This window comes from Maniola jurtina, chromosome 14, assembly GCF_905333055.1.
Source record: "Maniola jurtina chromosome 14, ilManJurt1.1, whole genome shotgun sequence".
NCBI lineage: Eukaryota > Metazoa > Arthropoda > Insecta > Lepidoptera > Nymphalidae > Maniola > Maniola jurtina.
The window spans coordinates 33,776-55,159 of record NC_060042.1 but is presented as its reverse complement, the minus strand read 5'-3'; the positions used below and the strand labels follow the sequence as shown (position 1 = coordinate 55,159).

At 50.6% G+C, this 21,384-nt stretch overlaps 1 protein-coding gene across 3 annotated transcripts in view; it reads right to left on the bottom strand.

The window, feature by feature from the left end:
• The window catches only part of LOC123871536 (dynein axonemal heavy chain 3), a 38,137-nt gene extending 21,231 nt beyond the window's left edge, over positions 1 to 16,906 (bottom strand). For all 3 annotated transcript variants that reach the window (XR_006797279.1, XM_045915387.1, XM_045915388.1), the window contains exons 1-32: positions 16,773 to 16,906; positions 16,199 to 16,402; positions 15,009 to 15,245; positions 14,742 to 14,829; positions 14,440 to 14,647; positions 13,669 to 13,883; positions 13,400 to 13,590; positions 12,428 to 12,612; positions 11,917 to 12,179; positions 11,618 to 11,775; positions 11,014 to 11,206; positions 10,344 to 10,570; positions 9,997 to 10,174; positions 9,546 to 9,711; positions 9,323 to 9,419; positions 9,027 to 9,228; positions 8,575 to 8,745; positions 8,169 to 8,316; positions 7,822 to 8,020; positions 5,131 to 5,299; positions 4,746 to 4,939; positions 4,025 to 4,153; positions 3,755 to 3,956; positions 3,529 to 3,681; positions 2,908 to 3,131; positions 2,585 to 2,753; positions 1,973 to 2,078; positions 1,585 to 1,751; positions 1,192 to 1,306; positions 798 to 1,012; positions 209 to 415; positions 48 to 119 (exon numbers count right to left, since the gene is read on the bottom strand). Coding sequence is in view for 2 of the 3 variants with exons in the window: in XM_045915387.1 (XP_045771343.1) it covers positions 48 to 119; positions 209 to 415; positions 798 to 1,012; positions 1,192 to 1,306; positions 1,585 to 1,751; positions 1,973 to 2,078; positions 2,585 to 2,753; positions 2,908 to 3,131; positions 3,529 to 3,681; positions 3,755 to 3,956; positions 4,025 to 4,153; positions 4,746 to 4,939; positions 5,131 to 5,299; positions 7,822 to 8,020; positions 8,169 to 8,316; positions 8,575 to 8,745; positions 9,027 to 9,228; positions 9,323 to 9,419; positions 9,546 to 9,711; positions 9,997 to 10,174; positions 10,344 to 10,570; positions 11,014 to 11,206; positions 11,618 to 11,775; positions 11,917 to 12,179; positions 12,428 to 12,612; positions 13,400 to 13,590; positions 13,669 to 13,883; positions 14,440 to 14,647; positions 14,742 to 14,829; positions 15,009 to 15,245; positions 16,199 to 16,402; positions 16,773 to 16,786 (5,466 nt within the window). In the remaining variant the exon portion in view is untranslated. The remainder of the gene's footprint in view (positions 1 to 47; positions 120 to 208; positions 416 to 797; positions 1,013 to 1,191; positions 1,307 to 1,584; positions 1,752 to 1,972; positions 2,079 to 2,584; positions 2,754 to 2,907; positions 3,132 to 3,528; positions 3,682 to 3,754; positions 3,957 to 4,024; positions 4,154 to 4,745; positions 4,940 to 5,130; positions 5,300 to 7,821; positions 8,021 to 8,168; positions 8,317 to 8,574; positions 8,746 to 9,026; positions 9,229 to 9,322; positions 9,420 to 9,545; positions 9,712 to 9,996; positions 10,175 to 10,343; positions 10,571 to 11,013; positions 11,207 to 11,617; positions 11,776 to 11,916; positions 12,180 to 12,427; positions 12,613 to 13,399; positions 13,591 to 13,668; positions 13,884 to 14,439; positions 14,648 to 14,741; positions 14,830 to 15,008; positions 15,246 to 16,198; positions 16,403 to 16,772) is intronic.
• Between the last annotated feature and the right edge of the window lie 4,478 nt (positions 16,907 to 21,384).

Here is a 21,384-nt window from a genome sequence, read left to right as displayed (position 1 = left end):
TATGTATGTACAAGTGCCTACATGAACTGGATCAATTGGATACTCACTTTTTTCCCCATCGAAGGTCCGAATACTCCTTTCCTCCTCCTATCGACTTTTGACATGATTATGTCTTGCGTCTAAAATTCCAAATAAAATAATTATTACTATTCACTTATCCTGAAAAAATAAAGTACTTAAGTATTTTATTAAAACCTAAAGTTGTCACCTGGTTCGCAGTAGTCCTGGCGGAAAAATTGATGGTGTTAGTGATGTACTTCTCCTTGGGCAGGGAGAGCAGGAAGTCGAGCACGAGCGACGACTTGCCCGTGCCCGTGGGGCCCACCAGCAGAATGGGGATCTTGGACTTCACCATCTTGCTGACGAAGTAGCGCAGGCACGCGTTCTCGTTTGTCAGGATGATTAACTCGTTTACCTACAAATATAGCGTGCTAAAACACCTCACAAAATTATGTGAAATACTTAGGTACATGAATCTATGTATTTCGTGGCTTGTTCAGTGAGTTTAGAAAAAAAAACCTGAATAAATGCCAACCACTACCGATGTAGCTAAGTTAGCTGCACTCGTCAGTCGTCAGTCGCGGTGCTGGAGTAGCACAGGACATGGACGTCGTGGTCCCCGAGAGCGCTATTCCATGAATGAATTCAAGTCGCCGGGTGCCCTCCCTCCCGCGACAGAGGGACACGATCGTGCTACGTGGCCGCATCCTCACGAGAGACGCAGGCTCAGCGATGCACGTCTGTCGGCCGAGGCCACGACGACCGCTGAAGTTGTGCCAGTAAGAATAATATAAAACCTTAGCATTAGAAGGCAAAGGAACTTCCTTCTCCAACTCGACCCAAGCTATCCACGAGCCGTTATTCCTCTTGTCGTACACGTAGTCGAACACGGTGTCCTTGTCTGGGAACAGTTGGTTCTTGGTCAGTTTGAACGACTTGGGCTTGGGATGGTTGGCGTTGCTTCCGTCGAGAAGTTTGCGGTAGAACGTGTCGAAGCCTTTGCGACTGTCACCTGAAAGAAATATAAACACTAAAGATGAAAATTCTCTGCTAAATATTGTATACTTTTTTAAAGAATTCAAAAAAAAGAAGAAAGGTATCAGTAAAGGAACTTTATTAAATTCAAAAATGAAATTGGAGGCATATTTTACAGGATAGTACTTATTTTTTGAACGAAGCATTAAATATTACCGTCAATGGTGGCGCACAGGCCCCAAAGCAGCGCGAACACAAACGTGCACTGCAGCCACAGCGTGCTGACCTGCGCCTCCCCCTCCAGCAGGCACGTGAACAGACGCGTGAACGACTGCAGACATATAACCGTCCAACTGTTACAAGATCAAAATACTGCTAAAAAATTCAAACTTTTGAAACCATCCGCGACGTGACGATAAAGACGCGAAATGAAATGAAATTTATTTGCTGAATATCAGTTGTTGAGTTCAAAATTATAACTAAGTAGCACATCGCATCACAAACTACTACAAACAAGTAACAACTAACAACTAAGTAGGTAGCGACATCATATTGTAATAAAGTGTGTGTTTCTACATCGGAAGACACAAAACTCGGATCGGAACTCACATGAAACTGATGTATCTCCCCGACGCGCACGAAGTGGCGACACTTGCCCAGGTGCTCGAAGATGGGCGCCGCGAGCCAGCCCAGCAGCTCCTGCACCAGCTCGAACTGCTCGGGGATCAGCTTCTTGCTGAGCTGAGTGTTGTACGACGCCAGGAAGGCGCGCCAACCTACGCACGGACACACGATCCTAGCTATTTCTTTGTCTGAAACTTTATCCTCATCTTTTGGTGATTGGAAAATTCATAGTCTCACTTGTATTAACCTTTTCCATTTCAAACTTTGCATAAACTATACCGCCGCAAAAAATTTGGATTTAAGGATAAAATGTAAGAACTATTGGCAGTAGGTATATTAAAGCACAATAATATAATGGTCAAAGAGTAATCACCTAATTGCTCCGGCTCCATGTAGATCATGCCGCAGCGCGACACGGTCGCCGGGGAAGCGAATTCTAGATCGGCCGGCTCGAAGATAAGGTTCATTTTGTTCGTCATCTACAAAATTACAAAGTCAGTAAATTCAAACAGTCGGATGAATTTTGCTTCTTTGGTCGTTGTATTGCATTTAAAATATACTGAATATTTTTCAATGGAAAATGGAGGCTCGTGACCTGTATGACGGCAGGAGGCTCGTGACCTGTATGACGGCAGGAGGCTCGTGACCTGTATGACGGCAGGAGGCTCGTGACCTGTATGACGGCAGGAGGCTCGTGACCTGTATGACGGCAGGAGGCTCGTGACCTGTATGACGGCAGGAGGCTCGTGACCTGTATGACGGCAGGAGGCTCGTGACCTGTATGACGGCAGGAGGCTCGTGACCTGTATGACGGCAGGAGGCTCGTGACCTGTATGACGGCAGGAGGCTCGTGACCTGTATGACGGCAGGAGGCTCGTGACCTGTATGACGGCAGGAGGCTCGTGACCTGTATGACGGCAGGAGGCTCGTGACCTGTATGACGGCAGGAGGCTCGTGACCTGTATGATGGCAGGAGGCTCGTGACCTGTATGATCTCGCCGCTCATGAGGCACAGCTTCTTGTTGTCGTCCAGCACGGTGTTCATGTTCTCGATCCACACGGCGTCCACGGGCCCGTCGAACACGATCCACTTGCGGTCGCGCGTCGCCGCCGTCGCGTACTCGCGGAACGCCACGGCCAGTACTCCGTCCGACCTGCCGCACACGCGTCTCTTCGGGTGAATCATCCGAGGTGATGATTTGTTCAAATTGACTCTTAGGATCATTTTTATTTTCTAAATATAAAAAATATGATAAGTACAAGATACCCACGCTTAAAATAAGGAATCACAAGTCGGAAGGCACGCACCATTCATGCGACGCGGGATCGAAGCATCCGTACAGCTGCCCCATGGTGATGGCCTTGGGGTTGAGGATGCGGTAGACGGCGCCGAACTCCTTGTGGCGCGGCGGCGGCCTCAGCAGCTGCAGCGCGCGCAGCGCGTCCGCCAGGCTCTGGTAGGCCTGCGTCTTGCCGCCCATGGGCGGGCCCACGATCATGAACCCGTGTCGGACGAGCATCATTTCGTATATCTAGAAGTGATCATATTCTCCTTCTCTCCTTCTCGAACTTTTGAATTCGTACTAAGTATCTACCGAATATAGATTTTGTAAATGAACTCTAGCTCCAAACTCCTCGACCTTATGCTGCAGCGTTTTGCCGATCTGAGCTGTGGGGACTTAGGAACTAGGATATCGTAGCTAAGTACCCAATACCGATACTTAGTGGTCTATACTACTAACACTAACATCATGTCCCAAATATTCTGATGCTACAGAGTAATGCCGAGCTGCCGTCTGTACTCAACCGATTGTGTGGTGGCGATTGTGAATCGTTTTTATGAACTTATACCAAAAATATTAAGTCGTCTTTTTAAGAATTTTCATTTTTCTCAAACAGAAAGGTTTTGCGACCCAATAAACAGGGTACCTGAATGATCTTCTCGAGGTACCAGTCGGTGTTCTGCAGGTTGCGCTTCTCCAGCTCCTTTTGGACGCACTGCAGCAGCTCGGCGCGGTCGGGCTGCGGCACCTGCACGCCGGGGAACAGGTCCGAGTAGATCCCCGTGAACAGCGGCACGTCCTGCCGATGATGCGACCAGTTAGCACCTCCTTCCCCCAGTGAACCTGCAGATGTACCGCGAGCAGCTCCGTACCTGCGACAGGAACTTGGGCATGTTGACGTCGATGATGGCGCGCAGCACGAGCTGCGCCTCGTCGCGCTCGGGGTAGCTCTTCTTGAGCGCGCCCGCCGCCAGCAGCACGGACTTGACGGCGCGCATGCCGTAGTCGTAGTGGTTCTGCGACGACAGCTGCTCCGAGCACAGCTTGTAGGCTTGCACTATTTTGCGGGCCAGTCTGAAACACAACGTCAGCGTGGAACGTCGCATCGGCCTCCGCCGGCAGCCGCAGCAGGTGCAACTCACGGGCCCGCGGTGACGAAGCCGTTGGAGTAGAGCGTGATCTCGCCGATCATGGCGTAGTCCGGCACCATCATGGCCACGGTGCGGAACAGCACCTTCAGGTTGTCCGGCAGCTCCGTGCGCCCCGCGTAGCTGGGTAGTTGGAATTTCATTAGTATCCAGCAATGTGACTTACGAAGGAAACCTCTGCTTTGTTAAACACTTTTGAACTTTAGAGCTAAAGGAAAAGTCTTTGACCAGCACAGTTACTGTCGGAACGGTAAACCGCTTAAACGTAGGTAAGGCTTTGATTTTGTTCCTCAAAAAACTACGAGGATCAGACCAGAGATTATAATCACACTAATATTATAAAGGCGAAAGTTTGTATGTGTGTGTGTGTATGTGTGTGTGTGTGTGTGTATGTTTGTTACTCCTTCACGCAAAAACTACTGGACGGATTTGGCTGAAATTTGGAATGGAGATAGATAATATCCTGGATTAGCACATAGGCTACTTTTTATCCCGGAAAATCAAAGAGTTCCCACGGGATTTCAAAAAACCTAAATCCACGCGGGCGAAGTCGCGGGCATCGGCTAGTTAAGAATAAAAGTAATAAGTAATACGAAGAATCGAAGAGCAAAAACGGGTGACGCTCTCATTCATTCAAAATAGTTTTCCACAGGCTATAATTTTGTAACACCCAAAACGTATCCTAATAATCCAAATGGAGGTAACTCTTTGTCACCCAGGGTTCATAGTGATGAAGACGGAGCAGGTGGGGTTGAGGCTGATCTCCGTGCCCTCGAAGACGAAGCGCTTCTCCTGGCGCAGGATGGCGAGCTGGATGGACAGGATCTGCTGCGCCACCACCGACAGCACCTCCAGCTCGATGCGGTTGAACTCGTCGAAGCACGCCCACGCGCCCGACTGCGCCAGCCCCTGCCAGTTGCCACCACAGATATAACTGCGAGACGACCTTGCATCAAAACAATAAGCAACAATGTTTATATTTTTGGCTTCTATCCATACAACAAACGCCATAAAAACGTCAATCATTCGTGAGCCAAGTTTTTTTTTTAAGTTAAATTCAGATTCAATATTATGAAGTACTTTCAATTTAAAAATAACACCTTGAAGAACTTTCCGAGCGCCTTGTAGTCCAGGCCGTCGGAACAGTTGAAGACGACGCACTTCTTGGCGACGGCCTTGGCCAGGTCCTTCGTGGTCTCCGTCTTGCCCGTGCCGGCCGGGCCCTCGGGCGCGCCGCCCAGGTTCAGCTTCAGCGCACTCATTAATGTCCTGTAACAGTCACAAAACACCAAGCTATACAAAGTTTGTAACGAGATGGCTACAGTTCCCAGTGGAAGGTATACCTGTAACATCTGTCGGTGAGCGGCGTGGCGACCAGGCGGCCCGTGTTGCCGAGGTACTCGAAGCCGTAGTCCACGTCCGTGCTGATCATGGAGCACACGACGCGGTCGCCGCGCCAGTAGTAGCGCAGCTGCGAGATCCAGTGGAAGGTATACCTGTAACATCTGTCGGTGAGCGGCGTGGCGACCAGGCGGCCCGTGTTGCCGAGGTACTCGAAGCCGTAGTCCACGTCCGTGCTGATCATGGAGCACACGACGCGGTCGCCGCGCCAGTAGTAGCGCAGCTGCGAGATCCAGTGGAAGGTATACCTGTAACATCTGTCGGTGAGCGGCGTGGCGACCAGGCGGCCCGTGTTGCCGAGGTACTCGAAGCCGTAGTCCACGTCCGTGCTGATCATGGAGCACACGACGCGGTCGCCGCGCCAGTAGTAGCGCAGCTGCGAGATCCAGTGGAAGGTATACCTGTAACATCTGTCGGTGAGCGGCGTGGCGACCAGGCGGCCCGTGTTGCCGAGGTACTCGAAGCCGTAGTCCACGTCCGTGCTGATCATGGAGCACACGACGCGGTCGCCGCGCCAGTAGTAGCGCAGCTGCGAGATCCAGTGGAAGGTATACCTGTAACATCTGTCGGTGAGCGGCGTGGCGACCAGGCGGCCCGTGTTGCCGAGGTACTCGAAGCCGTAGTCCACGTCCGTGCTGATCATGGAGCACACGACGCGGTCGCCGCGCCAGTAGTAGCGCAGCTGCGAGATCCAGTGGAAGGTATACCTGTAACATCTGTCGGTGAGCGGCGTGGCGACCAGGCGGCCCGTGTTGCCGAGGTACTCGAAGCCGTAGTCCACGTCCGTGCTGATCATGGAGCACACGACGCGGTCGCCGCGCCAGTAGTAGCGCAGCTGCGAGATCCAGTGGAAGGTATACCTGTAACATCTGTCGGTGAGCGGCGTGGCGACCAGGCGGCCCGTGTTGCCGAGGTACTCGAAGCCGTAGTCCACGTCCGTGCTGATCATGGCGCACACGACGCGGTCGCCGCGCCAGTAGTAGCGCAGCTGCGAGATCCAGTGGAAGGTATACCTGTAACATCTGTCGGTGAGCGGCGTGGCGACCAGGCGGCCCGTGTTGCCGAGGTACTCGAAGCCGTAGTCCACGTCCGTGCTGATCATGGAGCACACGACGCGGTCGCCGCGCCAGTAGTAGCGCAGCTGCGAGATCCAGTGGAAGGTATACCTGTAACATCTGTCGGTGAGCGGCGTGGCGACCAGGCGGCCCGTGTTGCCGAGGTACTCGAAGCCGTAGTCCACGTCCGTGCTGATCATGGCGCACACGACGCGGTCGCCGCGCCAGTAGTAGCGCAGCTGCGAGATCCAGTGGAAGGTATACCTGTAACATCTGTCGGTGAGCGGCGTGGCGACCAGGCGGCCCGTGTTGCCGAGGTACTCGAAGCCGTAGTCCACGTCCGTGCTGATCATGGAGCACACGACGCGGTCGCCGCGCCAGTAGTAGCGCAGCTGCGAGATCCAGTGGAAGGTATACCTGTAACATCTGTCGGTGAGCGGCGTGGCGACCAGGCGGCCCGTGTTGCCGAGGTACTCGAAGCCGTAGTCCACGTCCGTGCTGATCATGGAGCACACGACGCGGTCGCCGCGCCAGTAGTAGCGCAGCTGCGAGATCCAGTGGAAGGTATACCTGTAACATCTGTCGGTGAGCGGCGTGGCGACCAGGCGGCCCGTGTTGCCGAGGTACTCGAAGCCGTAGTCCACGTCCGTGCTGATCATGGAGCACACGACGCGGTCGCCGCGCCAGTAGTAGCGCAGCTGCGAGATCCAGTGGAAGGTATACCTGTAACATCTGTCGGTGAGCGGCGTGGCGACCAGGCGGCCCGTGTTGCCGAGGTACTCGAAGCCGTAGTCCACGTCCGTGCTGATCATGGAGCACACGACGCGGTCGCCGCGCCAGTAGTAGCGCAGCTGCGAGATCCAGTGGAAGGTATACCTGTAACATCTGTCGGTGAGCGGCGTGGCGACCAGGCGGCCCGTGTTGCCGAGGTACTCGAAGCCGTAGTCCACGTCCGTGCTGATCATGGCGCACACGACGCGGTCGCCGCGCCAGTAGTAGCGCAGCTGCGAGATCCAGTGGAAGGTATACCTGTAACATCTGTCGGTGAGCGGCGTGGCGACCAGGCGGCCCGTGTTGCCGAGGTACTCGAAGCCGTAGTCCACGTCCGTGCTGATCATGGAGCACACGACGCGGTCGCCGCGCCAGTAGTAGCGCAGCTGCGAGATCCAGTGGAAGGTATACCTGTAACATCTGTCGGTGAGCGGCGTGGCGACCAGGCGGCCCGTGTTGCCGAGGTACTCGAAGCCGTAGTCCACGTCCGTGCTGATCATGGAGCACACGATGCGGTCGCCGCGCCAGTAGTAGCGCAGTTGCGAGATCCAGTGGAAGGTATACCTGTAACATCTGTCGGTGAGCGGCGTGGCGACCAGGCGGCCCGTGTTGCCGAGGTACTCGAAGCCGTAGTCCACGTCCGTGCTGATCATGGAGCACACGATGCGGTCGCCGCGCCAGTAGTAGCGCAGCTGCGATATCCAGTTGAAATCTGAGATCTCGTGGACTTTCTTATTCTCCATTTCTTCCAGGATCGAGCGGCCTGAGTGGTTATCAGGATGTAAGTTATACATACTATTTGAAAGCTAGTTTTATGAACAGCACAAGTGAAAAAATTCACAATATTTTTTAAAGTTTAACATCAGTAACCGCTATGAATCCCAAATTCATAAATATGTCAGCAGCCTCACCGTGCACGTCGATGACAATGAGCGCTTCCACCGTGATGCGGTTGCCGGGCTCCAGCTCTCCTTGCACCAGGTACACCAAGCCGTTGATCTGACGCGTACTCTTCGCGATCAGCTCCGGAAGACTCCTGTTCTGGATCGCTTCTAGTGCCTAGTAAATAAACAAATGACACCAATTTTTCATACGTTACTTAACCTTCGAACTGTACCTACATTCACCGTAAAAGAATTTATTACCATAAAGCCATGGTGGACTAGCAGCTTAAGCGTGTGGATTCTTATGTAACACAAACCAAGTAAATTGTTACAATACTAAAATTTCTTTTATGATATTTGTATTTTTCGGAAGAATTGTCAGGTCCAACAGCAGCGAGTAGGAAGATCTGCCGCGGCTCGCAACGGATCTCACCTCCGTGGTGTACTGCACGCAGGAGCCGGCCTGCACGATCTGGCCCGGCCAGCTCAGCACCCACTCCTCGCGCGCGCTCACCGCGTACGCGTTGATGGACTCGGACGCCACGTCGCGCAAGCTGGTCACCATCTGCTGCTCCAGCTGCTGCAGCCAACGCTCCACCATGCCCTGCACCCGTCCAACATTAGAAAAGTCAAAAAATTTAATATACCTACTTACAGCCTTGAAAACTTCTGTAACTGTTTAACACCTAAAGTAGCTAGTTAGAATATTTAAATCGCTTGGTTAATAATGTGTAATTGATTATTATAACATGTCTACATGTGAATTGATGCTATGGTGTCCTGGAGGCCGCGCAGAAGGCTTCCAGTGCGATGGAACGACGACCGGAAGAAGACGGCGGGACGAGGGTGGATGGAGGAGGAGCATGTGTTGGATGGTCGCTGTACCTTGGCGTCGGCGGGCTGTATGGACGAGGACAGCGCCACCACCTCCCCTTCCGCCGAGGCCATGCCGACGATCTCCTTGGCCGCGTTGAACTCCAGCGTGTAGATTCCCTCGAAGCACTTCTTGAGGTGAGGTTGCACACGCATCGGGTCTTTTGTCTCCGATAAAATCTCCAGCAATTCGTCGTTTGATAGGAAAAAGAATCTGTTAAAATTATATGCAGTTTTTTTAACCTTCCCTTATTTTTTAAATGATACCATGGCAATAATACTATGTATTTTGAGTAAATCTGACAAACCTGGGGAAGAATAGCCTCTTCTTCTCCAAATAATCGTTTAAGCCTCGTTGAATATCATCCAATAACGCGTTATTGAATCGCAACTTCTTCAGCAACCCTGAAAACATTTCCAGGTACAAACAAGTAATTCCACTTAACATGTTCTTCGACTCTTTACCAGGCAAGTATCTATAACGGTATCGGGTGGCTATCATTCGGTAGTATATAAGTATATAATCAGTACCGGGGAAGTCGGTGGCCAGCAGCACCAGGGGCTGCTTGTGCGTGGCGAGCATGACGGCGCGCCACTCCTTGTCCACGTCGCGGAAGCTGCGCGCCTCGGTGGGCATCTGCCGCATGATGTCCTCCGAAGAGAAGATCGGCTCCAGGTACATCCACGTGGCTTGGCACTGCCGACCGACACACGCGTCATTCCTTACACTGTGTACTGTGTACTCATCACCGCAACACGGTAGTATCACTATTTGTCGACAAATGTTTTGTTTCAAAGGGCAATTAACTGGGTCTGTTATTTAGGAAAATCGACTATACATATTATAATATAAGCCAAGCCTAAATTTATAGTTAATAATGATAATTTCCCACTATTATTTGAAATATTGCCAAAAATTCTAATAATATAATAATGTGTAAAATGTGAATGAATGTGTTGAATATGAAGAGAGCGGCGTCACCTGCAGCCACTGGTCGAGGATGTCCTGCATGCTGATGAGCTTCTCCTCCCAGGCGACCATGTCGTCCTCGAACGCCTTGACGTAGGGCGAGCCGCGCATCGTCTGCGCCTTGAGGATGTGGTCGTCCAGCTGCTGCTGGATGTCGTCCAGCCCCGCCAGGATGCCCACGCCGGTGTCCCTGCGTCAGGCGACAACGCGACCTAACTAACCAGCCTCGAGCCCGTCTACGGACACCGGTCCGTAACAAGCAATTATATTTAAACGACTAAACATAATGGGGGGCAAACCAGAAAAAACCGGGCAAGTGCATTTTGCCGGGTATTAATTACTAGACCCAGTAGACCGACCTGTAGGGCACGACCTCGAACTTGACCCCGATCCATTCCTCCTTCATCTTGTTGAGCGCCTTCTCGAGCGCGTACTCCTTGGACGCGTACTGCTCGATCTCCTCCAGCTGCGCCGCGAACACGTGCACGCCCTGCTCCACCATGTCGGCCAGCGTGGACTCCGGCCCGTGCACCACCTCCGCGCCCACCAGCTCGCTGATCTTGGCCCAGTGGCGGTCGCGCATGCCCTGCACCCACAGGTTTTGGTAATTTAAGATTTTAGCTCACCGTAACAATTAAGGTTAGCGCCAAACTAAAACCTCGCGTCTGTGAGTTCGGATCGTCGCGTCGATGTTAGCACGGTCTATCAAAGCGTGTATAAAGTTTGAAAAAAAAAAGGTCTTCCAGGAGAAAATCAGACCGGTGCTCTTTTTCTCTCGCAGGAAAGTGGAGGGATGGACGGAAGAACAAATGTGTAAGCGGTGACAGCGGGACACCTGATACAAAAATCAACAGAATGAAACAGAAAGAGCGGGAAAATGAAACAGGCAGTATTTCTTTCTTTTGTACACTGTATCGCTCCCTATTGAAGGAAAGGACTGCCCGGCCGAGGTGCGTGTAATCGCATCCTGAACAGCCGCTAAACGGCTTCGCTTCATTTCTTGTTTGCAGCTTGTGGAAGCTACGTCACCTTGTTGCAGATGGCGGTGAGCACGGGCAGCAGCAGCTTGAACTTCTCCAGCTTGTTGCGCACCATGTCCGCGATGCGCTTGGCGCCGGGGTACTCCAGCAGCTGCTTGCCCAGCTTGTACAGCAGCTTCCACCACGCCTCCACGTCCTCGGCGATCTGCTCCGCCTCCAGCCCCAGGAACGGCCCGTGGTACCTGACAGGGATCTCCGAATCGTCAAATGTATCGTTCCCTCCCGTTTCAGCAATCCCAGAGAATAACTTATAGTATTGCAATTAGATGTCTTGATACTGTTTGTTACTCTCGATAGCGAAAGGTCAGTCAAGGCTTATCGCGGAAAATAATAAAAAAAAAACAGGAAAACTGTCCCCAGAACCATTAGGACTTTTTTTGTGAAAACAATTATTTTGGCATAGTCAATTTTTTGGTCAAGTGTGAGTTGAACATAAAAATCAATGACTTTGACTTGACTAATTATTATTTTTTTTGACTAAATATAAACCATTCCACTTGCTTAGCAAGAAAAATAAATACTCAAAGGTGATGAAATAAAAGATGAATATCCCCTCTGCCGGCAGATTGTTGGGCAACGATAAGCATAGCTACCATCTCTCGTAGCCGTCGTAGAACTGGAAGGCGGTGTGCCACAGCTTGTGGAAGGGCTCGACGCTGGCCAGCATGGCGCTCATGCCGAAGTACAGCGACACCTCCTGCTCCAGTAGCTGCTCTTCGTTGTTGATCTCGTCGGCTTCGCGCTTGTCGTCCTGTACAATGCAGTTCCATGGAGTCATGGAACGTATCTCACATGGAATGGTCAACGATCATACTCTTTTGTTTTTTCTACAAAATGCACGTAAAAATAAAATATTCGAGCGACTGATCCTAAGAGCGAAAAGAATACTTGCCGTCAAATTATGAAAGATTTCGTCAACTTTGGCGACGACCTCCCGAAGCAGGTCCAGGTTCAGCAGCGGCGGGTCGAAGCGCCGGAACTGCTCCAACTCCTTCTCGTGCTTCTTCAGCTTCTCCTCGTAGATGGCCTTTCTGCTTTTCAGCTTGTCTTCCGCCATCGACTTCTTGGTGTTGAGAGTTTTGATCGTGAGGTCTATTGTCTCCTCCATGTCGAGCGGCCAGAGGAACACGCGCGTGTTCAAGTTGACGTCTTCGACTGTGAGAGGAAGGAAGCGGAACAACCTTCAAATTGTTGTAAATGTCTAAAAAATTAAATTGAATGCACTAGCGTATTCGCAAGCGATGTTCTAAAATATTGTTTTTATTGTCATAGAAAGTAAACAATATATGTGACTGATTGAATAATCTTTATTAGAATGCTACTAAAATATTATTTTGATGCAGTTATTTGAAATGTACTGCCGTGCCTCGTAAAGACTCAAACCAATGTGAGGGTTGACTCACAGGAGAGGTGCGCGTGCTCCATTAGGAAGAGCACGTGCTCGGCCGCGGTGCGCGCCTTCTCGCGCAAGTCGAACATGGCGCAGTCGCGGCAGTCCTGGATGTAGCCCAGCAGCTCCACCAGCTGCGCCGTGGATTCGGGGCTCTCCGACGTGCGCGCCGCCATCTCCTCGTACACGTCACAGATCCTGCACCACAGGCCAGCTGATATACTCACAGGAGAGGTGCGCGTGCTCCATGAGCAAGAGCACGTGCTCCTCACCTCAGCTGCGGTGAGGAGCACGTGCTTATTGCGTGAGCAGGTATTTTGACCTGCGGTGTATCCTGCGCCACAGGTCATAATAATTATTTTCAACATTGGCTTGTTCAACGGGGAGAGGTGTTAACTTATTCAAGGGGGAGGGTCGTTGGCTCATTCAAGGGGCGGTTCAAGAAATTTCTGAAAAGCTGACAACGCATTGGCTGTTCTTCTGATGCTACAAATTGTTCATGGGCGTGTAAAAAGACTGTACCAGCCATCAGCTGATGTCTCTGTTTTTAATTATTAAATTGATTATTCCTTACCATACTCAGGATTCTAACTAAGAATCCTTCACTCCTTCGGGATTCAAAGTAGCCACTCGCAACAAAAAGGAACTTTGGAATCTTGTCGAACAAATAATAACCTCTCGGAGCATTTCAATCCCTCCAATTCTCCATTCTCCAACTTCCGCTACGTGTGTAATAATTATTAATTATAATAATTAATTGACTACATCGAATAGGAACTGTTCGATGAAGCAGGTAATATGCGCTCAACTGTAAGTGTTACAGCCAATGTGACGCGCGAGGATCCGGCCTTTGTCAGAAATTGCATTTATACTGTCCCGTAAAGAATACTGCTCGCTAGATCGTGGATCGTTGTAAGTTTGTTTAGCGCAGCTCGCGTGATGTCCGGCCCCGGCGCTCGGACGCGGACTGTGGAGGCACACTCACGCTCTGTTCCACTTCCTGTTGACGGCGACGAAGTGGTCCACGATGTGCAGCCGCAGCGCGTCCACCTCGCCCCACAGCACGTCGTTGAGCGGCGCGCAGTCCAGCATCAGCATGTTGAGCGGAATGTCGCGCCGCAGGAACGCGATCTCGTCGCGCAGCTCCATGTACGCGCGGATGCGAGCCGAGAAGTCCTGGACGACGAAATCATCAAATCAATCCACGATCCACACGACGAAGCATGGCGCAGAAAACCAATCTGATTCAAACACCTTTAAGTACGGTGGAGGTTCGGAAGCGAAGAAGGCGAGCAGGTCGCGGTGCGCGCCGCCGTCCAGCACGTAGTGGTAGGGGCGGTACACGGCGAGGAAGCTGGCGGGGCCGGGCCGGTTGGCGCGGAAGTGCTCGACGCAGCGCTCGACGACGCCCACCATGTCCTGCTCGTCCGGGAACACCGCCGACAAGTACGGCTTAGGGCGCTGCACACCTGTCGAATCGATTCGAACTATCTTTACATGAAATCATTTTAAATACTTAACTATTTAAATAATCAGAAAATGCAAAATATTCAAAATTATACCTACTTATTTAACACACAGAAATTAAGTGGGAGCACACTCAATTCTAATGATGGAAGATATCTTAAACGTTTTACTTAAATAAAAGTAAAATAAAGATGATGCTATTGCTTTGGTTATTTATTAGGTTTGAGAATTATATTGATCTAATACTGAAGGATTAAAAAACTGACTAACCGAGCTTAAACCGCTTAGATTTTTAGTTTCTTTTATTATGCTCGTCCGACTTCATACATACATATACGTGTAGAAACGAAAAATATTTTTTTATGGCTTAATTTATTGTTGGCTATGTATGGCTTGGCTATGTGTGGTTGGTATATGTATGGCTGTTGATTAAAAAATTAATTGCATATTGGTCCAGAAACCTCGTAAAAATCGATGTACATATATAAAACAAAAACGGGCCGAGTTAAGAAACCTCCATCTCCAACTCCTTCATTTTAAATTAAAAGCCTCACAGACCTGGATACATGATGGCGTCGACGCTGGGCAAGTGCTGGTTGACGCCGATGATGGTGTGCAGCCACTTGACGATCAGCACGCGCATGCTGTCCAGCGCCGGCTCGAAGCTGAGGCCGGTGGAGCCGCGCTGCCCCACCACCTTGATGCGCAGCAGCGGCCGCTTGATGAACAGGTAGTCTCTGTACTCCTCGCCGAAGTCGTTACCTTCCTGGGAAAAGCGGAAACCGACAGATTTACTCGTCTCGAATGGTCGCTGTTGTGTCTTGCCGTTTTGAAAATTACGGAATAAAACCTTCGCTTACCGAATAGTAGGAGAAGTACTCCGCAAAGTGACGTACGCTCCTCTCGACCAGGTCGCGCAGCTGGCGCGACATGAGCGCGTGCACGCAGCTGCGGGACACACGACGCGCTATCAGCCGATATCTCCTTATCGCCGTTCCGACCGGCTATCGAGTGTCCCTTGACACTTAAGTGAAAATCATTCGGGACAGGGCCCTTCTAAAACTTTACCATATCCGATTACTATCAGTCAAGACGAAAAATAAAGACGAGCCTCGGCAAAGACTCACCTAAAAAATTTCTCAACCTGAAAGGTGGACTCTTTTTTTTTCCTGGCGACGTAGCAGGCCCAGTGTTTCCTCATCTTGACCATGGTGTCGGCCGCGTCCACGAGCCAGTTGTCGAGCAGCTCGGCGCGCGTCGCCGCGCACAGCTCGCCGAGCCGCTCGGTGAAGTCGCTCGGGTAGTGCGGGAAGGGCTCGGCTTCCTGCATCTTGTTCATGTCGCAGATGTACATGTTTTGGTATCTGAAACGATCGAGTATGTGCAATGTGCACACTTTAATCATTTTAAATGACTTCTTCTTCTTCTTCTTTCTTAGCCTTTGTTAATCCATTGTTGGACATAGGCCTCCTCACGTGCACGCCATTCCTCTCGGTGTTGTGCGAGCCTCCTCCAAGTTGTACCCGCCAACTTGGTGATGTCGTCTGACCAACGGGAGTGCTGTCTTCCAACGTTCCTCCTTCCGGTACGTGGCCTCCATTCCAGCAGCAAACGAGTCCATCGCTCGTCTGTAGTCCTACAGACATGCCCTGCCCATCTCCATTTCAACCTGGACACTTTCAAAACAATATCAGTTATTCTCGTTCTTTTCCGGATTGTGGCGTTTGGCACACGGTCAATGAGCGATATACCCAGCATGGGCCGCTCCATTGCTCGCTGTGCCACTTGCAGTTTGGATGTTATTTGTTTTGTCAGTGTCCACGTTTCCGAACCGTAGGTCATGACTGGCACACATTGCTCGAACGTATGCCGCTTGAGATAGATGGGGATCTTCTTATTCTTTATAGGACGTCGGATAGTTTGCTGAAGGCAGCCCACCCGAGTTGGATTCGGCGTTCCATCTCTCTCATTTGGCTTTGCTTATCTAGGGTCACTACTTGACCCAAGTAAATTGGTACTCGTTTACCTTGTCAATCTGCTGACCTTGGATAGATATATGGTCTATATCTGTGTTCCGACACATGAATTTTGTTTTTCCTATATTCATTCATTTAAATGACTAATGAAAGCTTAATCGCTGAATAAGTCTTGGCGTTTGGTGTACCTACAAAAAGTTTGAGTCCTGGATCCGAGATCGAGTACATTTTATTTTGGACGAAGAGTTTCGGTAGTAAAATCCTAAACTGATGAACAGAAGCAAATAAATAAAATATTCAGGCGTCGGAGTGCGACCGGCTGAGGGTCTTTGAGTGATTACCTCTCCTGCCACAGTCGCCGCAGCTCCAGCAGGATGGGGTTGCCCTGGTAGTGGCGGTAGGCGAGCGCGTGGCGCGCGCGCACGGCGGCGGCGTGCCACGGCACGGGCGCGCGCACGCACAGCGCCGGCCACAGCGGCGGCAGGAACGCGATGCGCAGGCGCCGCGTCTCCTCCGGGTCCTCCAGAATGTAGGCGAGCAGACACCTACATACACAGGAAGGAAAAGTTAGGCTTGTGCGTGTATATGTCACGAGCCATACGGAGCCGGGCGGGTCGGAAGAGACAGAAAGTTTTGAATTTCATTGAGCACACAGCGGAAATGAGCGTCGGCGAGATACCCAAATGGATGTAGTAAGCTTCGGGCGGCCACAACATGGAGGGCCGGATCTGTAAACCGAGACGAAAAGATAAGTAGTTGGCATAAAAAGTCGAGCGCGAGTGATAGAGATCGATGGTGGAATCTTCTAGACTAAAACTGGACCGCGCCCTCCAACAGTTGTAGCGTAGTCGAACGATTCTTGTAAAGATATAAGAATACAGCGCTGGAGTGTCGAGGACTATCTCGTTAAACAACCTTCTCATGGCCATAAGGAAGAAGTCCCTTATGTCGGCCTCGCTCCGGCGCACGCAGGCGTGGTAGGCGAGGCTCGCCAGGCGCCGCCGCACGCCCGCCGTCTGCCGCTCCACGCGCGCCGCGGCGCGCCGGTACAGCGCCAGGGGGAACTCCGGGATGTGCGAGCCGCTCAGAGACTGGTGAATATCAACAACGCTACGTTAGCTTGATGAGCCGAGCGCGGTGGAACCTGAGCTGAGATGTTGCACGGGTTGTTTAAGCGAAACACTGCCCTTAATAAGTCTCACATTGCATTCATATAAAATTATAAATAATAAATTGTATTAGTAACGAGCGGACATTGTCGGAGGACGATTACCAGTTGCCAGATAGACAACAAGTACAGTCGGAGACAATATTACATTACTGTTGGCCATAGATACTAAAGTATACCTACATACACTTTCCAACACACTAAACGTTAATAAGCCGCCCTATTTGCGACAGCGTCGACCCTGATACTAGCGGAACCATTCTGGTTTTGATCTTTCGGTTCGGCGACTGATCCACCTCCAAGAAAAATACTAAAATCTACCCCGTTTCACCTCTGTCACCCCAGGATTACAGTCTGGACGTCTCCGTCTATCGACTGGCTCTTTAGGCTGTGACAAAGGTGTGTACTGCTGATTACGATGAGGGTGAGTACTTTAGATACTTTGGAATCGATTGTGATGGCTATCAGCGTTGCTCATATAAGCAACGCTGATCCGAGTTGATCATTGGATGGGATGTAGACTCCGGAGGGCCTTTACTGTTGCTCAGTGTAACGGATAGCACGTTAGGTCAGCGATACCGGATATCTATTATCACTACACCTCAAGTGTCAGAACGTTTAGTCGAGCTGTATGCGGAAGGTCTAGTAAACTGGAGCGAGGGAGCTCTCGGTTGATAATAATAGGTATTAGTAAATAGTAGGTCCTGTATAGGTATATGGATGGCTCACTATTGCGCAGGACAGGGAAATCTCACCGTTGTCAAATAGTAGTGAATTCTTTCCAGATCCTTGGGGTGTATGTAGCGGTAGTGCTCCTGCTCCGTGAGCCGCAGCAGCTCGGCCTTCTGGTCGTCGGGCTCGCGCGGCGCCTCCAGCTCGCGCCGCGCCAGCCGCCTGCCGAGTGACAAGTCTCATCACAAGCAGACAGACTTCTCTGACAGATCTTGCTAAATTAATTTAAAACTACCTACTTGTAAGCAAAATGATACCGAAACTGACTTAAACATCGATATCAATTTAGTACGAGTAGGTACCTACCTACCCAGGTTCCCGATAGCCACTCAAAAATGGCCCAAAAAATAAGTACTTAAATAATTGTGTACTTTCTAAATGTCAAATATTATAATTATACCTTTTTAACTCTTCCTGCGCAGCCAGTTCCGCTTCGGCCTTCTCTTTGCGCTTCTTCTCTATTCTTCTGTTCCTCGCGTCCGCCTCGGCCGCCCGGCGCCGCGCGTGCGCGCCCGACACCAAGTCGCCCAGCAGCACCAAACCTAACAAATTGCATTTTTGCAGTTTCATTTTTTGCCTGCCGTTACTTACATGACAGATTACAGAGAAGGTAACTAAATAATATTATGTTAATGTAAGGACGGATTGGTAAGTGACCATACAATAACATGGAAACGTGTTAAGCTGGAAAAGTCATGGCCAGTAATTCTGGGTTTCTCGGTGCGTATTAGACATAAAATCTCATAAATTGTATACGTTGGTGCTAAAACCGGCGACAAATTACGTCAAGCAGTGCGTTCGTGCGCACCGATATCGATTTGAATACGAAGACCGCAGCCACATGAGACGAGGCGCAAGTACGATGCCGGCGGTACGCAGCTCGGCTGTGCCGGTGCTTGCTACAGAACGTACATATCATTTGAATACGAAGACCGCAGCCACATGAGACGAGGCGCAAGTACGATGCCGGCGGTACGCAGCTCGGCTGTGCCGGTGCTTGTTACAGAACGACCTAACTTGCTAACAATGACCTTTCGGCAACTTGTTCTTCTCGTTCTCCCGCCGCAGCGCCGCCAGCCGCGCCCGCTCGCGCTCGGCGTACGGCTGCAGCGGCGGGAACTGCAGCTCGCCGCGCGGCCCGAGCGGCCCGAACAGCGCGCGCGGTGCGCGGCGCGCGCCCGGCGTGCGCAGCGCACGCACGCTCTTGGCCGAGCGACTGTAGCAATTACCTGCAGCAGGCAGCTCTAGTGTTATTGCTAAGTGTGAAATAAGATACTAAAAGGTTTTTGGTGATGCATAGTAGGTATTATTATTAAACAGCAAATGTTTGTAAATGTACTTTATTGTGAAGAAAACTTTACTAGCTTATCTGAATTATCTAGACCTTTATAATTAAAATTACGTAAAATGTAGGTACTTATAGCTGTTCGTTTTCCAAAATTAAATAAAAAATATAGCTTCTCCACATGGACCCAACACATCTGGGAATCCATTATCATCTCTAAGATAGTGCAGGAAGTACCTGTGGAGTCGACCGGCTTGGCGTGGTCGTAGCTGTCCCTGTAGGGCACGCCGCGCGTCCACGAGCTGGCCTGCATCAGCGGCGGGAACTCGCTGCAGCCGCCCTCGCCCTCGCCTTCAACACAAGCGACTTCTTCGTGAATAGCTAGTTCGCAGCAAGTGACGCTGCCGGCCCATAGGAGCCGGCTCGTTCGGAAGGGATACTTCATTACATTGTAACTCCATGCCTCTTATCAGTCCGTTCGCGGCATCGCATCGGACCGCTGAAGCGCTCGGCGGAATACCTTCAGGATAGTAGTTCCTGGCGGCGCGCAGCAGCTCGCTGTCCCTGTCCAGCTCGGCGTCGCGGCCGGCGCGCGGCAGGCTGGGGCGCGGCGGCGCGCGGCGCGGCACGGGCGCGACGCGCGGCGCGCTCGCTCCGCTCGGCGGCGCCGGTCGCTTGCGGGCGCCGCTCGCCATCGTGTGCTGTTCACTGTACCTACAGAAGTACTGTAGAAGTGTTAACCGTGTACTAAGGTTTGCATATTTAGTTTTTAACCCATTGTGATGTATTTATGATGTGAATGGAGTGTTAACTATGATATTGGTAAGTTTGAAAGGGGCGTGTATAGCCTGCCAAACTGTGTTAGATTTATTATTTTGTGTTTTTCCTGTGTTACCGGGACATAAACTGTGTATATATTTAATATTTGATAGTAAAGACATTTTTCAAACAAAAACAAACAAACTGTACCTACAGAACAGATGGTTTCTGGCGTTTACCTACTGACTATCAGACTAGCGGAGGATTCCAGGAAAGATCTGTGAGGAAAGATGTTGAAATGTGTGTCGCTGTGCGACTAACTGCCTCGACGGTCTACTAGTGGATAACATGTCCGATGTCCGGGTTCGATTCCCGGGTCAGTTGAAAAAGTGATAGGGTCTATTGGGGTTTTCTGTCAAGAAATTCCTAGTAAGTAGGTAGGTACTAGCCCGGAGTTGGAAAGTCCGCGACATTGCTCCCCCATGCCTCGGAGGACTGCCATCGAAGCTGTTGTACAGATGTAGCTATAATGGTGCGGGCTGCGACTCGCAATACGCTCGCCTATTGCTTTTGTATATTCAATGAGTGCAGTGTGCAAACGGCCGCGGCCGGCTTGTTTCACCGCGCGACGTGTGCGCACGCCCTCCTGCTACCCGAGATACGCAACAGAAGCCACCTGTCCCCGGCCGCGTCGAATTATCGTCTAGAGAGACTATGAGAGGAAGTAGGGAGTGTACCAGTGTAGCTAAACCATCTACGTGGGAATCGATCACTAAGGTCAGGTAGCGAGAACATTATACTTTATACGTTCCTAGGGACCTACTGTTTACATAACTCCTATAGATAGGTTGTCTTTTGCAGGACATAATATATAGGTAGGTACTTAGGTACACAGTGAAACACGATTCAGTACGTCTGGTCGCCGTCGGGCAGAATTGTCGGTTCCACCTTGTACGCTTCCGACAGAGATACCTACTTATTACTAACAGGATAATCACGGGAGCATTGAAGGATACGATGCTACAGGGGACCGACGTGTGTGGCGATAACGCACACAAGGTGCTCAGTAGCTTCCGCATCATCTCTAAAGTGGCTGAATATCTTAAACGTTGGGATAAACCTCATTCCAAATGCCAATCCTCCTTGCAGAATGATTCTGCAGGTTCACTATTGAACTGAATATTTTCTAACTCCATGTACAGAAGCTTGTGATTCAGAGCTAGGTTTGGCTAGGTACATATCTAAGGAGCTAGATAAATGAACAAGCGTCCCTCTCGGCCCGTTCCCGCACTCCCATGTTACCAAATGATTTTAATGTTCCTACTAAGCGAAAAGAATGTACCTGTAGATGACCTGTAGAGCTTAAACTCACCTTATCCCCTCTGTCAATCCAATCAAATGAAAGATATTCTTGTATTTCTCAAAGCAAAACTTTCTATAATCTTAGAGTAAAACAAACGTTTGAATGTCACACACAAGTGATGCGTTGTCATGGTAACAGAGGATGAAATGTGCTTGTCTGTACAATCAGTGGATTGTTATCGGCCAGTAAGCGCCTGTCACTGGCCCGCTGTAAGCTTGTG